This window comes from Plecotus auritus, assembly GCF_963455305.1.
Source record: "Plecotus auritus genome assembly, chromosome: 8".
Classification (NCBI taxonomy): Eukaryota; Metazoa; Chordata; class Mammalia; order Chiroptera; family Vespertilionidae; genus Plecotus; species Plecotus auritus.
The window spans coordinates 111,751,802-111,766,879 of NC_137782.1; the positions used below are offsets into that span (position 1 = coordinate 111,751,802).

The window sequence follows — 15,078 nt, forward strand, 5'->3', positions numbered from 1 at the left end:
GGTTTCTCCTGAGTTCTTTTGTTTGTACCTTTACTTCCTTGTTTTTTCATTTGAATAAATTCTATCTGGAATGTATTTTGATTAAACTTTCTCTTTACCTCTATCCTTGTAATTTTCCAAACGATCAACCACATGTTGAAATCTTCTTCCCACTGATTTTTTATATGCCCCTCATGTAAATTCCCATCTATACTCAAGTCTCTCTGAAAGTCATTGTATTGGTTGATTTTTGCATTAGGTAAGAAAAGTGCCTTATATTACAATCATTTTTCAGCCCCATCATAAAGAAGAATGCCACGAGTCAAGTGAAGAAGGCAGTGAAGGCGATGTGGAGGTGGCAGAAGAGATAGCACAGGGAGCACAAGCTGAGCATAGGTACCAAGGCCTGAGGGGATATCCAAGTAAAATAAATTAAAGGTTTGGGAAACTTTGTTTATTTTTATCATTGTAAATAATTCAAGATTTTTTTGGTAAGAGACAACTTGCAGTTTGTGAACAGTGCTTTTCATATTACTGTTTGCTTAAAGATCATTGCTACTTTATTTTTGTGATTGTTCTTTCTTGGCTACATCTGGATAATGTTAGGTTTTCAGAACTTACTGACAGCCCTGGCTGGGTAGCTCAGTTGGTTACAGCATCGTCCGATAGGCCAAGGTTGTGGGTTCAGTCCCCGATAGGGCACATACAAGAAACAACCAATGAATGCATAAATAAGTGGAACAACAAATTGATATTTCTCTCTCCCTTTCTCCCTCTCTCTTTCCTCTTCCTAAAAAACAAACAAACACACCCAAAAACCTTTTCTCTCACAGTTTGGAAAAGGAAAAAAAGGACTTACTGATAGTTATGTACTTTGTTCTTTGATTAATGAAGTTGCCTAACCAAGTGAATAAGTGTGACCTGTCTGTGCATTCACGTTACTGTTTTGTCTCCCAGAACTGATTCTCACTGGAGTGCTGTCCAGAAAGCTCTCTCAGAGGTTGGTACCTCCTGTCTTGTCAATGGTGTCTCACTCTGTTACCTAACAGTTCTGCTAGAGTTCATCAGAACAGGATGGGGCTTTGTAAGAGAGCATTGGATGTGAGAAAGGGTGCAGGCTTGGATGGACAGAGCATGAAACATGTGCTTCTGGTTAGTGAGCCTGCGCTCCAACCAGCATTCCCCATCAGATCTTTTCTGTAAGAAGAGTAGATTTGAGGGCTTGGTAATCTCTCTCACTGATTCTGCCTGCATTTTCTATCGTTTAGTTAAAGACTACTGTTAAATTTTAGTTAGTAGGAAAAATTCCAGAAACCTCAAAAAGTAAGAAATTATTCATAATCTTATCACTTAAAAATTACATAGAAAAATGAAAATTCACTCCCCCCATAAATAATCACCATTAACAGCTTAGTAATTATTCTTTCTGACGTTTTAACCTGGGTCTCACATGGACATGCTTGTGAGTGTGTGTGTGTGCGTTTGTGTGTGTGTGGTGTACACATATATACAAAAAAGCCATTGTCAGTGCATGTGAGTTTATGATATTAACTCATCTGTTACATGGCAGTACATTGTGGGGCGGGACAAGATGGGGGACATTTTGATGAGGCATGTGCAGGAGCACAGGGCTCAGCCCACTGGGCACAGCTTGAGGCTTAGGTCCTTGGGGGATGCCAGGATTCAGTGAAGGCCTCCTCTCAGGAACTTGGGGGTAAATTGCTCTGTTTGTTCACTAACATCTGTACATTGTGCTTTCCTTTCTGGGTTGCAGTTGCTATAATGATAAAGACAATACTGTAAGAGGTGAGGGAAACACGAATGAAAACAGCGAATCAATTTGTTTTTAGCATCTTCAGCAGATAAACACTGTTGATGTGCTGGCCACGATGGGAGCTATTCCTGCTGGGTTCAGGCCGTCCATGCTCTTCCAGCTGCTGGAGGAAGGTAACAATCCGGGGTCTCTCAGCCACCACAGACCTTAGCTAAGCTTTATGTCTAACTTCCTTGTTTTAGCCCAAACAAGTTGCTTAAAAAGATGGTGAGCCTCACATCTCATTGGTGCTCGCTCATCTTTTCCTCATCTTTCCTGTGACAGTGGAGGAAGGACCCCTGATGCGATCAGAGGCCAGCCTGTCTTCCTGTGTTCCTGTACTCTGGGCTCCAGTCTCTTCCCTTTATTCCAGAAACATGGCTCTTAATTGTCAGCCCCTCCATGTATTCTCAGCTAGGTCCACCACTTCTTCCCTCCTCAGTGACACTGGCAAGCCTAGTGCCTCCCGCCTCTGAGAACCAGCCTCTCCTTTCCAGGCCAAGCCTCCCTTTCTCTGCTTTTCTTCACAGCAAGACTTTTCCGAAGAGTTTCCTCCATTCGCCTTTTCTGTTGTCTTACTTGTTCTTGGATTTCCCCGTACTTGACATTTGTCCATAAGAACATTTTATTTTATTTTTTAAAATATATTTTTATTGGTTTTGGAGAGGAAGGAAGAGGGAGAGAAAGATAGGAACATCAATGATGAGAGAGAGTCATTGATCGGCTGCCTCCTGCATGCCCCCTACTGGGGATTGAGCCCACAGCATGGGCATGCGCCCTGACCAGGAATCAAAATACAATCTTTGGGTTCATAGGTCAACGCTCGACCACTGAGTCACCCTGGCTGGGAATCTACTTAATTCTTAAATGGTTTCCCCAACTCAACTGTAAATGCATGAGGGCAGGGCGACATTTCTCTGTTCTCATTTGGATTTCCAGGTCCTAGCATAGCACCTGGCACAGAGTAGGAAGTCAAAGATGATTTCTGCAACGAATACATGATTTGTAATAAGTGTTCTTCATGACTAAAGTTTGGGAGAACAGTATCAAAATGGTTTTGTGTAAAGAAGTAACATTAATGATTATATATTTTTCTAAATTTCCAAAAAAATATTTACAGATTTCTTGAATCTTACAAAAAATATTTGAATGGATCACCTTCATCACGGTCCATGTTATTGGCCTAAGAGGCTTTCAGATCTTTCTTAAAGTTGCTTGGCGATCAGCTCTTATGTGTTTCTATCTTTGTGTTTCCTCTGTTTTTTGTCTGTAAATCCTGGTTGGTGCCTCTGTCTTAGGAAGCCCATTCCCAGGAAGCAGCTGGCCTTTTGGATGTCTGTTTCTTAAGTTTATAGCATAGCATAATGGATTTTTGGTTTTGAATTTAATTCCTTTCTTTGTAAGAAAATAAATAAAACATTATTTTTGCAGGGAATCAATTTCGAGCAAGTTACTTCTTACAGCCAGAGCTCACTCCTTCACAGCTGGCCTTCAGGGATCTCCTGTGGGATGCTAAGACAGGCACTGTAAGTGTAGCTACTAAGTTACAACTTTTCCAGATTGTGTCATGGTTGCAAGTATACCAATAACATGTAAATTGATAAATGCATTATGAAAAACAAAAACATTATTTCTGTTCTGTGATTTTGAAATACTCAATGAGTTTCATAGCTAAGACAAAACTTGGGTTTGTGATTTATTTTGTTTCTATTCTCCATAGCTCTCTTCTCCTATTGTTACAAAGGAAATAGTACCTATCTCAGTCATTCTCTGCCTCAGTTTCTTCATCTATGAAAAGGGAATAATAGCAATACTTGCCTCATAGGGTTATTGAGAGAATTATGTGTGTGAAGGGCAGCCTGGCTCATGATGATAACTCAGGAAATGTTAGCCAGTATCACCATCATCATCATTATTATTTGTGGGGAAGCACGGGACTTGGTGGGAAAGTCTGTAAGGAGGATTCTCTGAAAGGTCGGGGGCCTCTAAGGGACCTTGCCAAAGGCGGCAGCTCCTGCCTTGACTTTTCCAAATAAGTCTGAGCCCCCAGTGTTTACTGAAATCTTTATGCTTAGTCTTCAGATGTCCTTGCTTAAAGGACACTGCAGATGCATGTGTCTTCTCAAGGCTACTTACCCTGCAGATAGTATCTAGAAGTTAATTTTAGTTCAAGCTGTTGCTACAATAAAAGCCTAAGGAGGCAGGTGAATGGGGCTGTTTGGTTCCTATAGCCAAGCAGTCCCTTAGCCCTCTCTTTCACAGAAATGTGTGTCAGAGAAATTATTCATCTGTCGCTCAGGGTCTGCTGGTCAGCCTCAGCAATTATTATTATTATTATTATTATTAATATTATGTTAATTAAGTAAGAATAAGTACTTTCTGATTATACTTTTTTTGGGATTCCTTAGAGTAAAGGATTTTTATATCCCCAGTTGAAGTAGGACAACTTTTCATTTCATTGTACTCTCCAACTCTTTAGCAGATCTACACCATGTTGGAATGCATCACTCCCCTTCCTGTTTATCTTCCCCTTTTTCCCCTTCCTGCCCCAGGGCCTCAAGGGGAGAACAGACCTACTGTGGTCAGGTGTTGTGGAGAGGAGTAGCATAGAATTTTAGTGCCACTTTTCCTCTCAACCCAAGTATTGCCTGGAACCTTCTTTGTATTGAATATCCCTTATTGCAAGTCAATAAAGATGTTGTATTTGGTCTGTTTAGTGTACTAGTACTAGAATAAATGGCATTTCATTTTATGAATTTTACACCCAGCTCTCATTTCTTAAAATGAAAAGGTGAGGCTTTTAGATGTTGCCTTATTTTATCAATGATGTAAGTACTTTAAATGGAAGGACCATGATCATAAGGCAGAAAGTAAAGAATGGAAGATGTTCTTAAATTAGAAACCAGATGAAATTTGTTTATGGACATTCTGAACTGTACCTGTGAAGGTGAACCAAGCAGTCATATCCCGTGGTCAGTGACTTCTCTCTGTCAAAACATCTGTTTAGGAAGCCAAGGAACAATGTAGCTAAGTGCTTGGAATTAACCAAGGAGGAGCTGGCTGGAAGCTACACATGCTGTGACCATCTGCCCTCATCCCCATTGTGGAGGAGCGACTGTGTGAATGAGCTCATACATCTTACCTGATTGTATGGCGGTTCTTCCCATCACAGTTTTATACATTTCCACCAAAGTGCAAATATTTCAAATATAAATTGTCATAAAAAATGTCCCTAAAATTTTGACTTAAATTAATCATACTATTGACAGTTTTCTTGTGGGTGTATATTTCTTTGTAAAATTCTTCCTTTTGTTATTTGTACATTATTCTTATGTATATTTTCTTACATATTTATAAAAGATGCTTTGAAAATGAATTTGTCTTGTTAGTCACAAAAGTGAACCTTTTTCATAACTAATTTTTCTTAGATTAGGTCAAGAGCAAGTCGTGTTTCCTTGATCCTGACCCTCTGGAGCTGTAAAATGATTCCTGTTCCGGGAGTGAGCATCCAGCTCCTCAGCAGACACGTGCGCCTCTGTCTATTTGATGGCAATAAGGTGAGCTTACTGAGGAGCACAGGGTTCACGTCAGGATGGAAAACATTTTGTTAGTCAACATGTTAAACACGTCCTGGTGGGGGTCTGTCTGTCTCTGTTTCTTTATATGTGCATGTGCATGTGCATGTGTATGTGTATGTGTATGTATAGGCATGTATACATACATATAAAGTAATATGTGGCCGAGTGCAAACTACATGGGTTTTGATGACATAGGCTTCACTCTGGCTCTTTCAGTGGCCAGATGTGTGATGTTGGCTAATGTCGCAGTTAAGGCCTCTTAGCCATAGATTTTTCACCTACTAAAAGGTACTGATACTTGCCTTCTAGTATCGTATAGCTCAAGACTTAGGTGCACAGAGTTGCATTTCTGTCAAACGCACATCCCTGTATAACCCCCACCCCCATCAGTAAGTGGAGCATTACCTCCTGTTATGGAGCTTCTTTGTGTTCTTTTCCACTTGACTCCTCACTGATTTCTAGGAGAATATTTTTTATCCAGTACCAAACAAAGAATTTGAATGACTCTTAGAAAAGTAATTGTTTTGGCCCTGGCCAGGTGGCTCAGTTGGTTGGAGCGTTGTCCCATACACCAAAAGGTTGCAGGTTTGATTCCTGGTCAAGGCACAGACCTAGGTTGTGGGTTCGATCCCTGGTTGGGCTGTGAATGGGAGGTAACTGATTGATGTTTCTCTCCCACATCGAAGTTTCTCTATCTCTCTCTCCCTTCCTCTCTCTAAAATTAATAAAAACATATTCTCAGGTGAGGATTAAAAATATTGATTTGTTTGTGAGACAATATCTTTAAGTGATGCTCAGATGGAAATGTATAGCTTTAAAAAATATACAGATATATTTTTAGTGGTTTTAGAGAAGAAGGGAAGAAGTAGAGAGAGATAGAAACATAAATGACGAGAGAAAATTATTGATCAGCTGCTTCCTGCACGCCCCCTACTGGGGATTGAGCCTGCAAATGGGCATGTGCCCTGACCAGGAATCCAACCGTGAACTGGTTCATAGGTTAACGCTCAACCACTGAACCACACCGGCTGGGCTGGAAATGTATAGCTTTGATTGCATATACTACTAGACAAGAAGAAAGATTTAAAATTGGTCATCTAAACTAACTCAAGAGGCTAGAAAAGGAAGAGTGAGTTAAACTAGAAGGAAGCAGAGTGGAGGAAATAATAAAGGTAAGAATAGAAATTAATGAAACAGAAAACAGATGAACAAAAGAGAAAATCAGAAAAGGCAAAAGTTTATTCTTTGAAAAGATTAGTAAAACTGAGAAATGCCTAACTAGTTAAGACTGATTAAGAAAGTTTAAAAAGGGAGAAAGAAAACAAATGATCAATATTTGACATGAAAATAGAACCTTACCACAGATCCCCCAGACATTAAAAGGACAGTGAGGAGATATTATAAACATTTTTATGCCAATAAACTTGGTAGTTTATATACATCAATTCCCTGAAAAACCACAATTTACTGAAAGTGAAATAAGAAAAAATAGAACATTTAGAATACCTTTGTTAAAAAAATTGAAACTGTAATTAAAAATTTTCCAACAAAGAAAAGCCTAGGCTCAGATGGCTTCACTGGTGAATTCCTCCAAACATTTAAGGAAGAAATAATTCCAGTAGTAGACAAATTCTTCCAAAGATGAAAAGGAAATGTTCCTCACTCATTTTGTAGGGCCAGGAAAAATGTTATGCCAAAATACTACAAGACATTACAAGAAAAAAAATTACAAGAGTAGTGTCCCCCATGAATATCAAAACTAAAATCCTAAACAAAATTATTAGCACATTGAATATCATGACTAATTGGGGAATATTGAACTTGAATTTTAGGAATTCAAATGTATGCACCTGTGTAACCAACATTTGACATTTGAATTCAGATAATTGTAATATTCCATATTAATAGAACTAAAGAACTATAGATGTAGAAAAAGTATTTGATCAACTTCAAAACCCATTCATGATTTTAAAAAAATCCCAACACACTTGGAACAAAAGAGAATGCCCTTAAATTGGTAAAGGTGTAGGTGTTTCTCTCTTTCCTCATCCAGCACGGAAAGAGAGCGGGTCCAGTTCCTGAGTAGAGGAGCTGGGGATTGAGAAATAAAAGAAAGAAAAAGACAAGACACAAAGATAGAAGAAAAAAGCTGGGAGCCAGGTGGGACCGCCGTCCTCTCTGATGGAGGGACAGGGACCCAGAGCCGATATAGCATGTTTATTTTATACCCCCAAATACCAGGAAGTTTCACGAAAAGTTAGGATCAAAGGAGCTTATTTGCATTCTTGAGTAGGCCCGAGCATTCCTGGTGCTTGACTGGATTTACATATCAAAGTCACACTCCCCGACACCTGGGCTGAAATGAAGGCCAAGCTGATAACACTCTTGCCTTTTTGGCAAAGCGCGTTCCCAGGGCGCAGCTCTGCCTGTTGCCCTGAGTACAGCGGACAATAATTAAAGAAATGCCCATGTGCCTCCCCCCGTGCTGTCTACAAAAGGGCAACAGGAGAAAACTAAAGCTAGCATCATCATCCTTAATGGTGGAATGTTGAACACTTGTTCCCTAAGATCACGAACAAGTCAAGGATGTCCAAGAAACAAAAATATAACTCAGTTTTCTAAATGGACAAAACCACTTAAAAAAAGAAAATATATGAAAAACTAAGAGGCATATAAAGAGATATTCAACATATAATAAGTCATTGGGGAAATGCAAGTTAAAACCACAATGAGAGCGATCTAACCATAGCCTACATATAAGAAACCTACCTTAAATGTAATAAGAAGGGTGGGAAAACATGTAGCACTTAAAATATATTAATATCAGACAAAGTGGACTTTAGAACAAGACAGTTACCAGGAATAGAGAGGTACACTGCATGATAGGGACAGTTCACCAAGAAGATGTAACAATCCCCAAAGTGTTCACCTAGCATCAGAGCTTCACAATGCACAAATAGAGCTGAAAGGAGAAACAGGCAAAGCCACAGTTACAGTTGGAAACTCTACCACTTCTTCTCTCAGAAATCTATACAGCCCTAGCTGGTTTGACCCTATGGTCAGCCAGTGGACTGAAGGGTCCCAGGTTCAATTCTGGTCAAGGGCACATGCCCGGGTTGTGAGCTTGATCTCCAGTGTGGGGTGTGCAGGAGGCAGATCATTGATGTTTCTATCTCTTGCTCTCTTCCTCTCTGAAATCAATCAATATATATCCTATATAATAAAGATGTAATATGCAAATTGACCCTCACACCGTCACAAGATGGTTGCGCCCACAGCGGAGGCAGGGTTCCCATAATGAGCCGTAATGAGCGATCAGCAGTGACCTAAGGCTGTGTGGCACCAGGCCAGGATGGGGGACCTGAGGCTGTGCCCACCCTGTCCAGTGGGCCTTGATGGGGGACCTTAGGTCACACCCCCTACCTGGCGGGGCTTAACGGGGGACCTCAGGCCGTGCCTCCCGCTCTGGCGCTGGGCCAGGGGACCTGAAGCTGTGCCCCCGCGCCTGGCACTGGGCCGGGGGACCTGAGGCTGTGCCTCCCGCCCAGCGGGGCTTGATGGGAGCCCTGAGGCTGCGTCCCCCACTCGGCGGGGCTTGATTGGGGACCTGAGGCTGTCGGGGCTTGCCTGGCGGGGCTTGACGGGGGTGGGGCCGGCCGGGTCTGGGTCTCGTGCGATTTTGAGGTGCATGCAGGTGGATGGGGACTTGACTCTGGGTGCTGTGGCATGCCCCAGACTTTGACAGGAGGAAGAATTTCATATACATTTTACTAATTTTCTTTCATCTCTGACACTTCTATTATAGAGAAAGGGCAAATAGCAATATTAAAATAATTCCTCTAATTCACTTAAAAAAAAAATAAATCTTTATTCAGATTATTACAATTGTTTCTCCTTTTTCCCCCCATAGCTCCCCTCCACCTGGTTCCCACCCCACCTTCTGCCCTTACCTCCCCACCACTGTCCTCATCCATAGGTGTATGATTTTTGTCCAGCCTCTTCCTGAACCCCCCCATACCCCTTTCCCCCTGAGAATTATCAGTCCACTCCCTTTCTATGCCCCTGATTCTATTATATTCACCAGATTATTCTGTTCCTCAGGTTTTTAATTCACTTGATTTTTAGGTTCACTTGTTGATAGATATGTATTTGTTGTTCATAATTTTTATCTTTACTTTTTTCTTCTTCCTCTTCTTTAAGAATACCTTTCAGCATTTCATATAATACTGGTTTGGTGGTGATGAACTCCTTTAGCTTTTTCTTATCTGTGAAGCTCTTTATCTGCCCTTCAATTCTGAATGATAGCTTTGCTGGGTAGAATAATCTTGGTTGTAGGTTCTTGCTATTCATCACTTTGAAAATTTCTTGCCACTCCATCTGGCCTGCCTACTTTCTGTTGAGAAATCAGCTGACAGTCGTATGGGTGCTCCCTTGTAGGTAATTAATTGTTTTTCTCTTGCTGCTTTTAAGATTCTCTCTTTGTCTTTTGCTCTTGGCATTTTAATTATGATGTATCTTGGTGTGGTCCTCTTTGGATTCCTTTTATTTGGGGTTCTGTGCACTTCCTGGACTTGTAAGTCTATTTCTTTCACCAGGTGGGGGAAGTTTTCAGTCATTATTTCTTCAAATAGGTTTTCAGTATCTTGCTCTCTCTCTTCTTCTGGCACCCCCATAATTCTGATGTTGGTACACTTGAAGTTGTCCCAGAGGCTTCTTACACTATCTTCAACTTTTTGGATTCTTTTTTCTTTTTGCTTTTCTGGTTGAGTGTTTTTTGCTTCTTTGTATTTCAATTCTTTGACTTGATTCTTGTGTTCCTCTAGTACAGCCGTGGGCAAACTACGGCCCGCGGGCCGGATCCGGCCCGTTCGGCTGTTCTATCCGGCCCGCGGAGCCGAAAGAGCGGAGGGTTCTCTTGCTCTCCCCTCTGCTCCTTTACTTTGAATTTATATTAGTTCACACAAACACTCCATCCATGCTTTTGTTCCGGCCCTCCGGTCCAGTTTAAGAACCCATTGTGGCCCTCGAGTCAAAAAGTTTGCCCACCGCTGCTCTAGTCTGTTGTTGGGTCTCTGTATAATATTTTTTATTTCAGTCAGTGTATGTTTAATTTCCAGTTGGTCCTTTTTCATATCTTCGAGGGTCTCGTTATATTTATCGGCCTTTTCTAGGATATTCTTGAAAAGCCTTATAACCGTGGTTTTGAATTCTATATTCAGTCGTTTGTTTTCCTCCATTTCTTTCGTTTGTGATCTGTTTCTTTGACGCTGCATTTTCACTGCTTCCCTGAGTTGGTAGGGTAGATTTGTGTGCTAGGTTTCCTATATGGCCCAGTGGGTCGGCCTCCCCAGTTAACCTGAGGACACTCTTGGTGCACCCCTTTGTGGACTGTGTGTACGGCCTTGTTGTAGTTAAGTCTTGATTGTTGTTGGTATCACTGGGAGGAATTGACCTCCAGGCCAGGTGGCTGTAAGTATCAGCTGTGTCTACGCTGGGAGAAGTTCGGTGCTGGAGACAGCCTTATAGGACTAGACTTGCCAAATTGCAATAGCCTCTGTGCTCAGCTTGGATGGGGTGGAGTCTCAGGGCAGAGCAGACAGTCTTGGCTTCCCGTCAGCCTTGCCCTTGTGCGCGTGCGCCTCCAGACCTCTGCCTTCCCCGGCTCCCGAGTCTCCACCCGAGAGTCCAGACTCCCCCCACAAGAGCGTGGGTCCCCAGGGGCTCACCTGGAACTGGGGTTCAGTGCAGTCAGAATTGGGGCTCAGTGCAGTCAGGAGCTTCTGACTCCCATCCACTAGGGAAAGCCTGTGGCAACATCCGCAGCCTTTGTGCGCACTGGCACGCGTGCACCTCCAGACCTCTGCCTTCCCTGGCTCCCGAGTCTCTACCCGAGAGTCCAGACTCCCCCCACAAGAGCGTGGGTCCCCAGGGGCTCGCCTGGAACTGGGGTTCAGTGCAGTCAGGAGCTTCCGACTCCCTTCTGCTAGGGAAAGCCTGTGGCAACCTCCGCAGCCTTTGTGCACACTGGCGCACGCGCCTCCAGACCCCTGCCCGCCGGGGCTTCCCCGGGTCTCCCCCGGGTCTCCAAGTCTCCGGGTGCCTTTCTCTCTACCTGACAGTCCAGACTCCCCCTTTATGAGCCTGAGTCCACGGGGTTTCGCCCAGGACTGGGGTTCAGTGCAGTCAGAACTGGGGTTCAGTGTGGTCAGGGGCTTCCTTCCCCCTTCCGCCAGAGAAAGTCAGCCCGGCTCTCAGCCTCCCTTCCTCTCTGCGCGCACAAAGACCCTTTGCCATACCTCCAATTCTCTGTGAGCTTTTCTCTTTCCTTCTAGTTGTAGAATTTTCACTCAGCCAGTTTTCCTGTGGTTCTGGATGGTGTCCGTTCTGTCTTTTAGTTGTAGTTTTGAAATTGTGCGAGGCAGCAGTTTAGGTGCTTACCTATGCCACCATCTTGGTTTCTCCCAGCATTGATTATTTGTCTAATTAATTCACTTTTAATGTGCACAAATTTTGTGCACTGGGCCACTAGTGTGTGTGTGTGTGTGTGTGTGTGTGTGTGTGTGTGTGTATGCCTATTGCTATGCAAGAGGCAGATAGAAAATTAGTAAGGATAGAAAAGAACCCAATAACACCACTGACAAACTGGATCTAACTGACATTTGCACACTTCACTCCAAAATAGACATTCTCTTAGGTGCATATGGAATGTTCAGTAAGGTAGATGCTTCTGAACAAATTAAAAGGATTGAAATAATAAAATATTTTTAAAAATATGTTTTTATTGATTTCAGAGAGAGGAAGGGAAAGAAAGGGATAGAAACATCAATGATGAAAAAGAATAATTAATTGGCTGCCTTCTGCATGCCTCCTACTGGGGATCGAGTCCGAAGCCTGGGAATCAAATCATGACCTCCTGGTATTCATGGGTTGATGTTCAACCATTGAACCATAACTGTTGGGCCGATGGTGTCATTTTTGATCCCATGTAATTGAATTAGAAATCAGTAACAGAAAGATAACTGGAAAATCCTTATATATTTGGAAATGCATTTCTAAATAATCAAAGGGTTAAAAGGAAATTAGAAAATTTTTTGAACTGAACAAAACATGAAAATGTAGCATATAAAGTGGATGCTGGCTAAAGCTGTGCTTTCAGGGAAGTTGATAGCACTGCATGTTTACATTAGAGATGGGTAATCTGACCCTCCTGAGGAAGTGATGCTTGAGTTGAGAGCTGTGGGGTGAACAGGCCATAATAAGGTGAAAAAAGAGAACTGTGTATCTTGTTGAAGGAGCAGTGCAGGTGAGCAGTGCAAGCAAAGTTTATGTGGGAAAGGACTTGGGAAGTGGGTCGGTGTGGCTGAGTGAAGAGAGCGAGGGGAAGTACAGATTGGTTTAAAATGGGAGACATCAGGAAGTAGAACCTAGGACATTGTAGACCATGGTGTAAGAGTTTTGTCTTTATGCTAAAAATAGGAGAATTACTGGGGGAAGTGACACAATTTTGATATATGTTTTGGGCAGATGTCTGGCTCCTCTCTGGAGATGGATTAGAGAGGACAGAAGGGACCTGAGTAGACCATTTGGGGGCTATGGCACAGTGTGGTGGTGAACGGGCAGCAAGTGTCACCTTCAGGAAAACAAACCTGGTAGCAGCCTGCCAGGATGAACCCTGGCTCCACCAGCTGCTGAGTGTGGAATGCTGACCAAAGTACTTGACCTTGCTCTCCCTCTCCTCATCTGTTCACACCTATTAGGGTCAGTGTGAGGGTTATTTAATGAGTTAGCATAAACACACGGGACATAGTAAGTGTGTGAGAGACGATGGTGATGACTTAGATTAGGGAGGTGGAGGTAGCCATCAGAGAGGTAAAACCAACAGGATTTGATGATGGATTGGATGTGGCTGGTGAGGGAGAGTGGGCTCTATCCATGGTGCTGATGTACAGTTTGGTGGGGACACTGAAAGCAGATCAGGTCTGAAGGGGTTGTGGTTTGCTTTGCTTATCCTGGTAGACCTCTAACTCATGGCATGAGAAAAATGTTGTCCATTCATCTGAACTGGGAGTAAATGAATTTGTGTTACAGGGACCCTGCCTCACTTCCACACTCTGCACAATACCAGCCACTGCCATACGTGAGCCAGCAGGTGTCGCCAGTGGCCAAGAAAAGATGAATTGCCTGTTACATGAGAACATAAAACAAAGATTGAAATTTTATTTTGAATAATAAAAGTAATTTTACATAAAATAATAGAATTTTTGAAACCTATTTATGTCAACTTTCCAACTTGAGAAATTACAGAACAAATACTGATGCTATTGACTTGAGTGCTTCTTTAATAAATCTAAGCCTCATTCCAAATAAAAAGCATATTTGTAAAATTGATTAACAAGACACTGCTTGCTTCTAATACTGGCTGAGTAAGCTCCTCTCAGAACAGCTTGCCCAGTGGTGACAACTGTACATTCTGGGTGATGTACAAAAAGCAACTGTCTGAAAGCAGACAGATACTGAAGAGGAGTCTGAAATCGTTAGTCTGCTGGGGGGTTTTCTCTTTATTGCCTCTCTTTTTCGTTCATCTGTTTTTTGTTTTTTTTTCCTACTGTGGTGTGTTACTTGACCATACTACTCTCACAGACCCTCTGAATCACCTGCAGTGCTATGGAGAGGATCTCTGTACAGCGTTTTACTGCTTGATCTGGGTGTTCGTTGTAGGCACATAACTCACCACAGTCTGCTAGAGTCAGCACTCCAGTTTGAGTCACGGATAGAAACCTCACCTCCCTTTGATTGTCGTTACCCTCTTTCCTTTATAATATAATCATCTTAAATATTTCCCTTCCATACATACATTGAGAACCACATCTCACAGTATTATAATTTTGGCTTCAAAGATCAAGCATAATTTATTTATTTATTTTTTAAGATTTTATTTTTTTATTAAGGTGTTATATTTGTACATATCTTACCATTGGCCCCCCCACCACCCCACTCCCATACATGCCCTCACCCCCCAATGTTTTGCATCTGTTGGTTATTCTCATATGCATGCATATAAGTCCTTCGGTTGATCTCTTATTTCCCGCACCTCTCCCTAACCTTCCCGCTGTAATTTGACAGTCTGTTTGATGCTTTACTGCCTCTGTATCTATCTTTTTGTTCATCAGTTTATGATGTTTTTTATTATCCACAAATGAGTGAGATCATGTGGTATTTTTCTTTCATTGACTGGCTTATTTCACTTAGCATAATGTTCTCCAATTCCATCCAGGTTGCTACAAATGGTAGGAATTCCTTCTTATTTATGGCAGCATAGTATTCCATTGTGTAGATGTACCATAGTTTTCTGATCCAGTCATCTGCTGACGGGCACCTAGGCTGTTTCCAAATCTTAGCTATTGTAAATTGTGCTGCTATGAACATAGGGGTACATATATCCTTTCTGATTGGTGTTTCTAGTTTCTTAGGCTATATTCCTAGGAGTGGGATTACTGGGTCAAATGGGAGTTCCATTTTTAGCTTTTGAGGAAACTCCATACTGTTCTCCACAGTGGCTGCACCAGTATGCATTCCCACCAGCAGTGCACGAGGGTTCCTTTTTCTCCGCATCCTCGCCAACACTTGTCGTTTGTTGATGATAGCCATTCTGACAGGTGTGAGATGGTATCGCATTGTCATTTTGATTTGCATCTCTCGGATAATTAG

General features: G+C 42.2%; 1 protein-coding gene across 7 annotated transcripts in view; it reads left to right on the plus strand.

The window, feature by feature from the left end:
- The window catches only part of NPHP1 (nephrocystin 1), a 107,919-nt gene that overhangs the window by 36,919 nt on the left and 55,922 nt on the right, over positions 1 to 15,078 (plus strand). For 6 of the 7 annotated variants that reach the window (XR_013961370.1, XM_080683198.1, XM_080683195.1 and 3 more), the window contains 5 exons: positions 275 to 375; positions 937 to 979; positions 1,830 to 1,926; positions 3,224 to 3,318; positions 5,221 to 5,349. Coding sequence is in view for 6 of the 7 variants with exons in the window: in XM_080683198.1 (XP_080539324.1) it covers positions 275 to 375; positions 937 to 979; positions 1,830 to 1,926; positions 3,224 to 3,318; positions 5,221 to 5,349 (465 nt within the window). In the remaining variant the exon portion in view is untranslated. The remainder of the gene's footprint in view (positions 1 to 274; positions 376 to 936; positions 980 to 1,829; positions 1,927 to 3,223; positions 3,319 to 5,220; positions 5,350 to 15,078) is intronic. The other variant, XM_080683199.1, reaches the window with a different exon arrangement.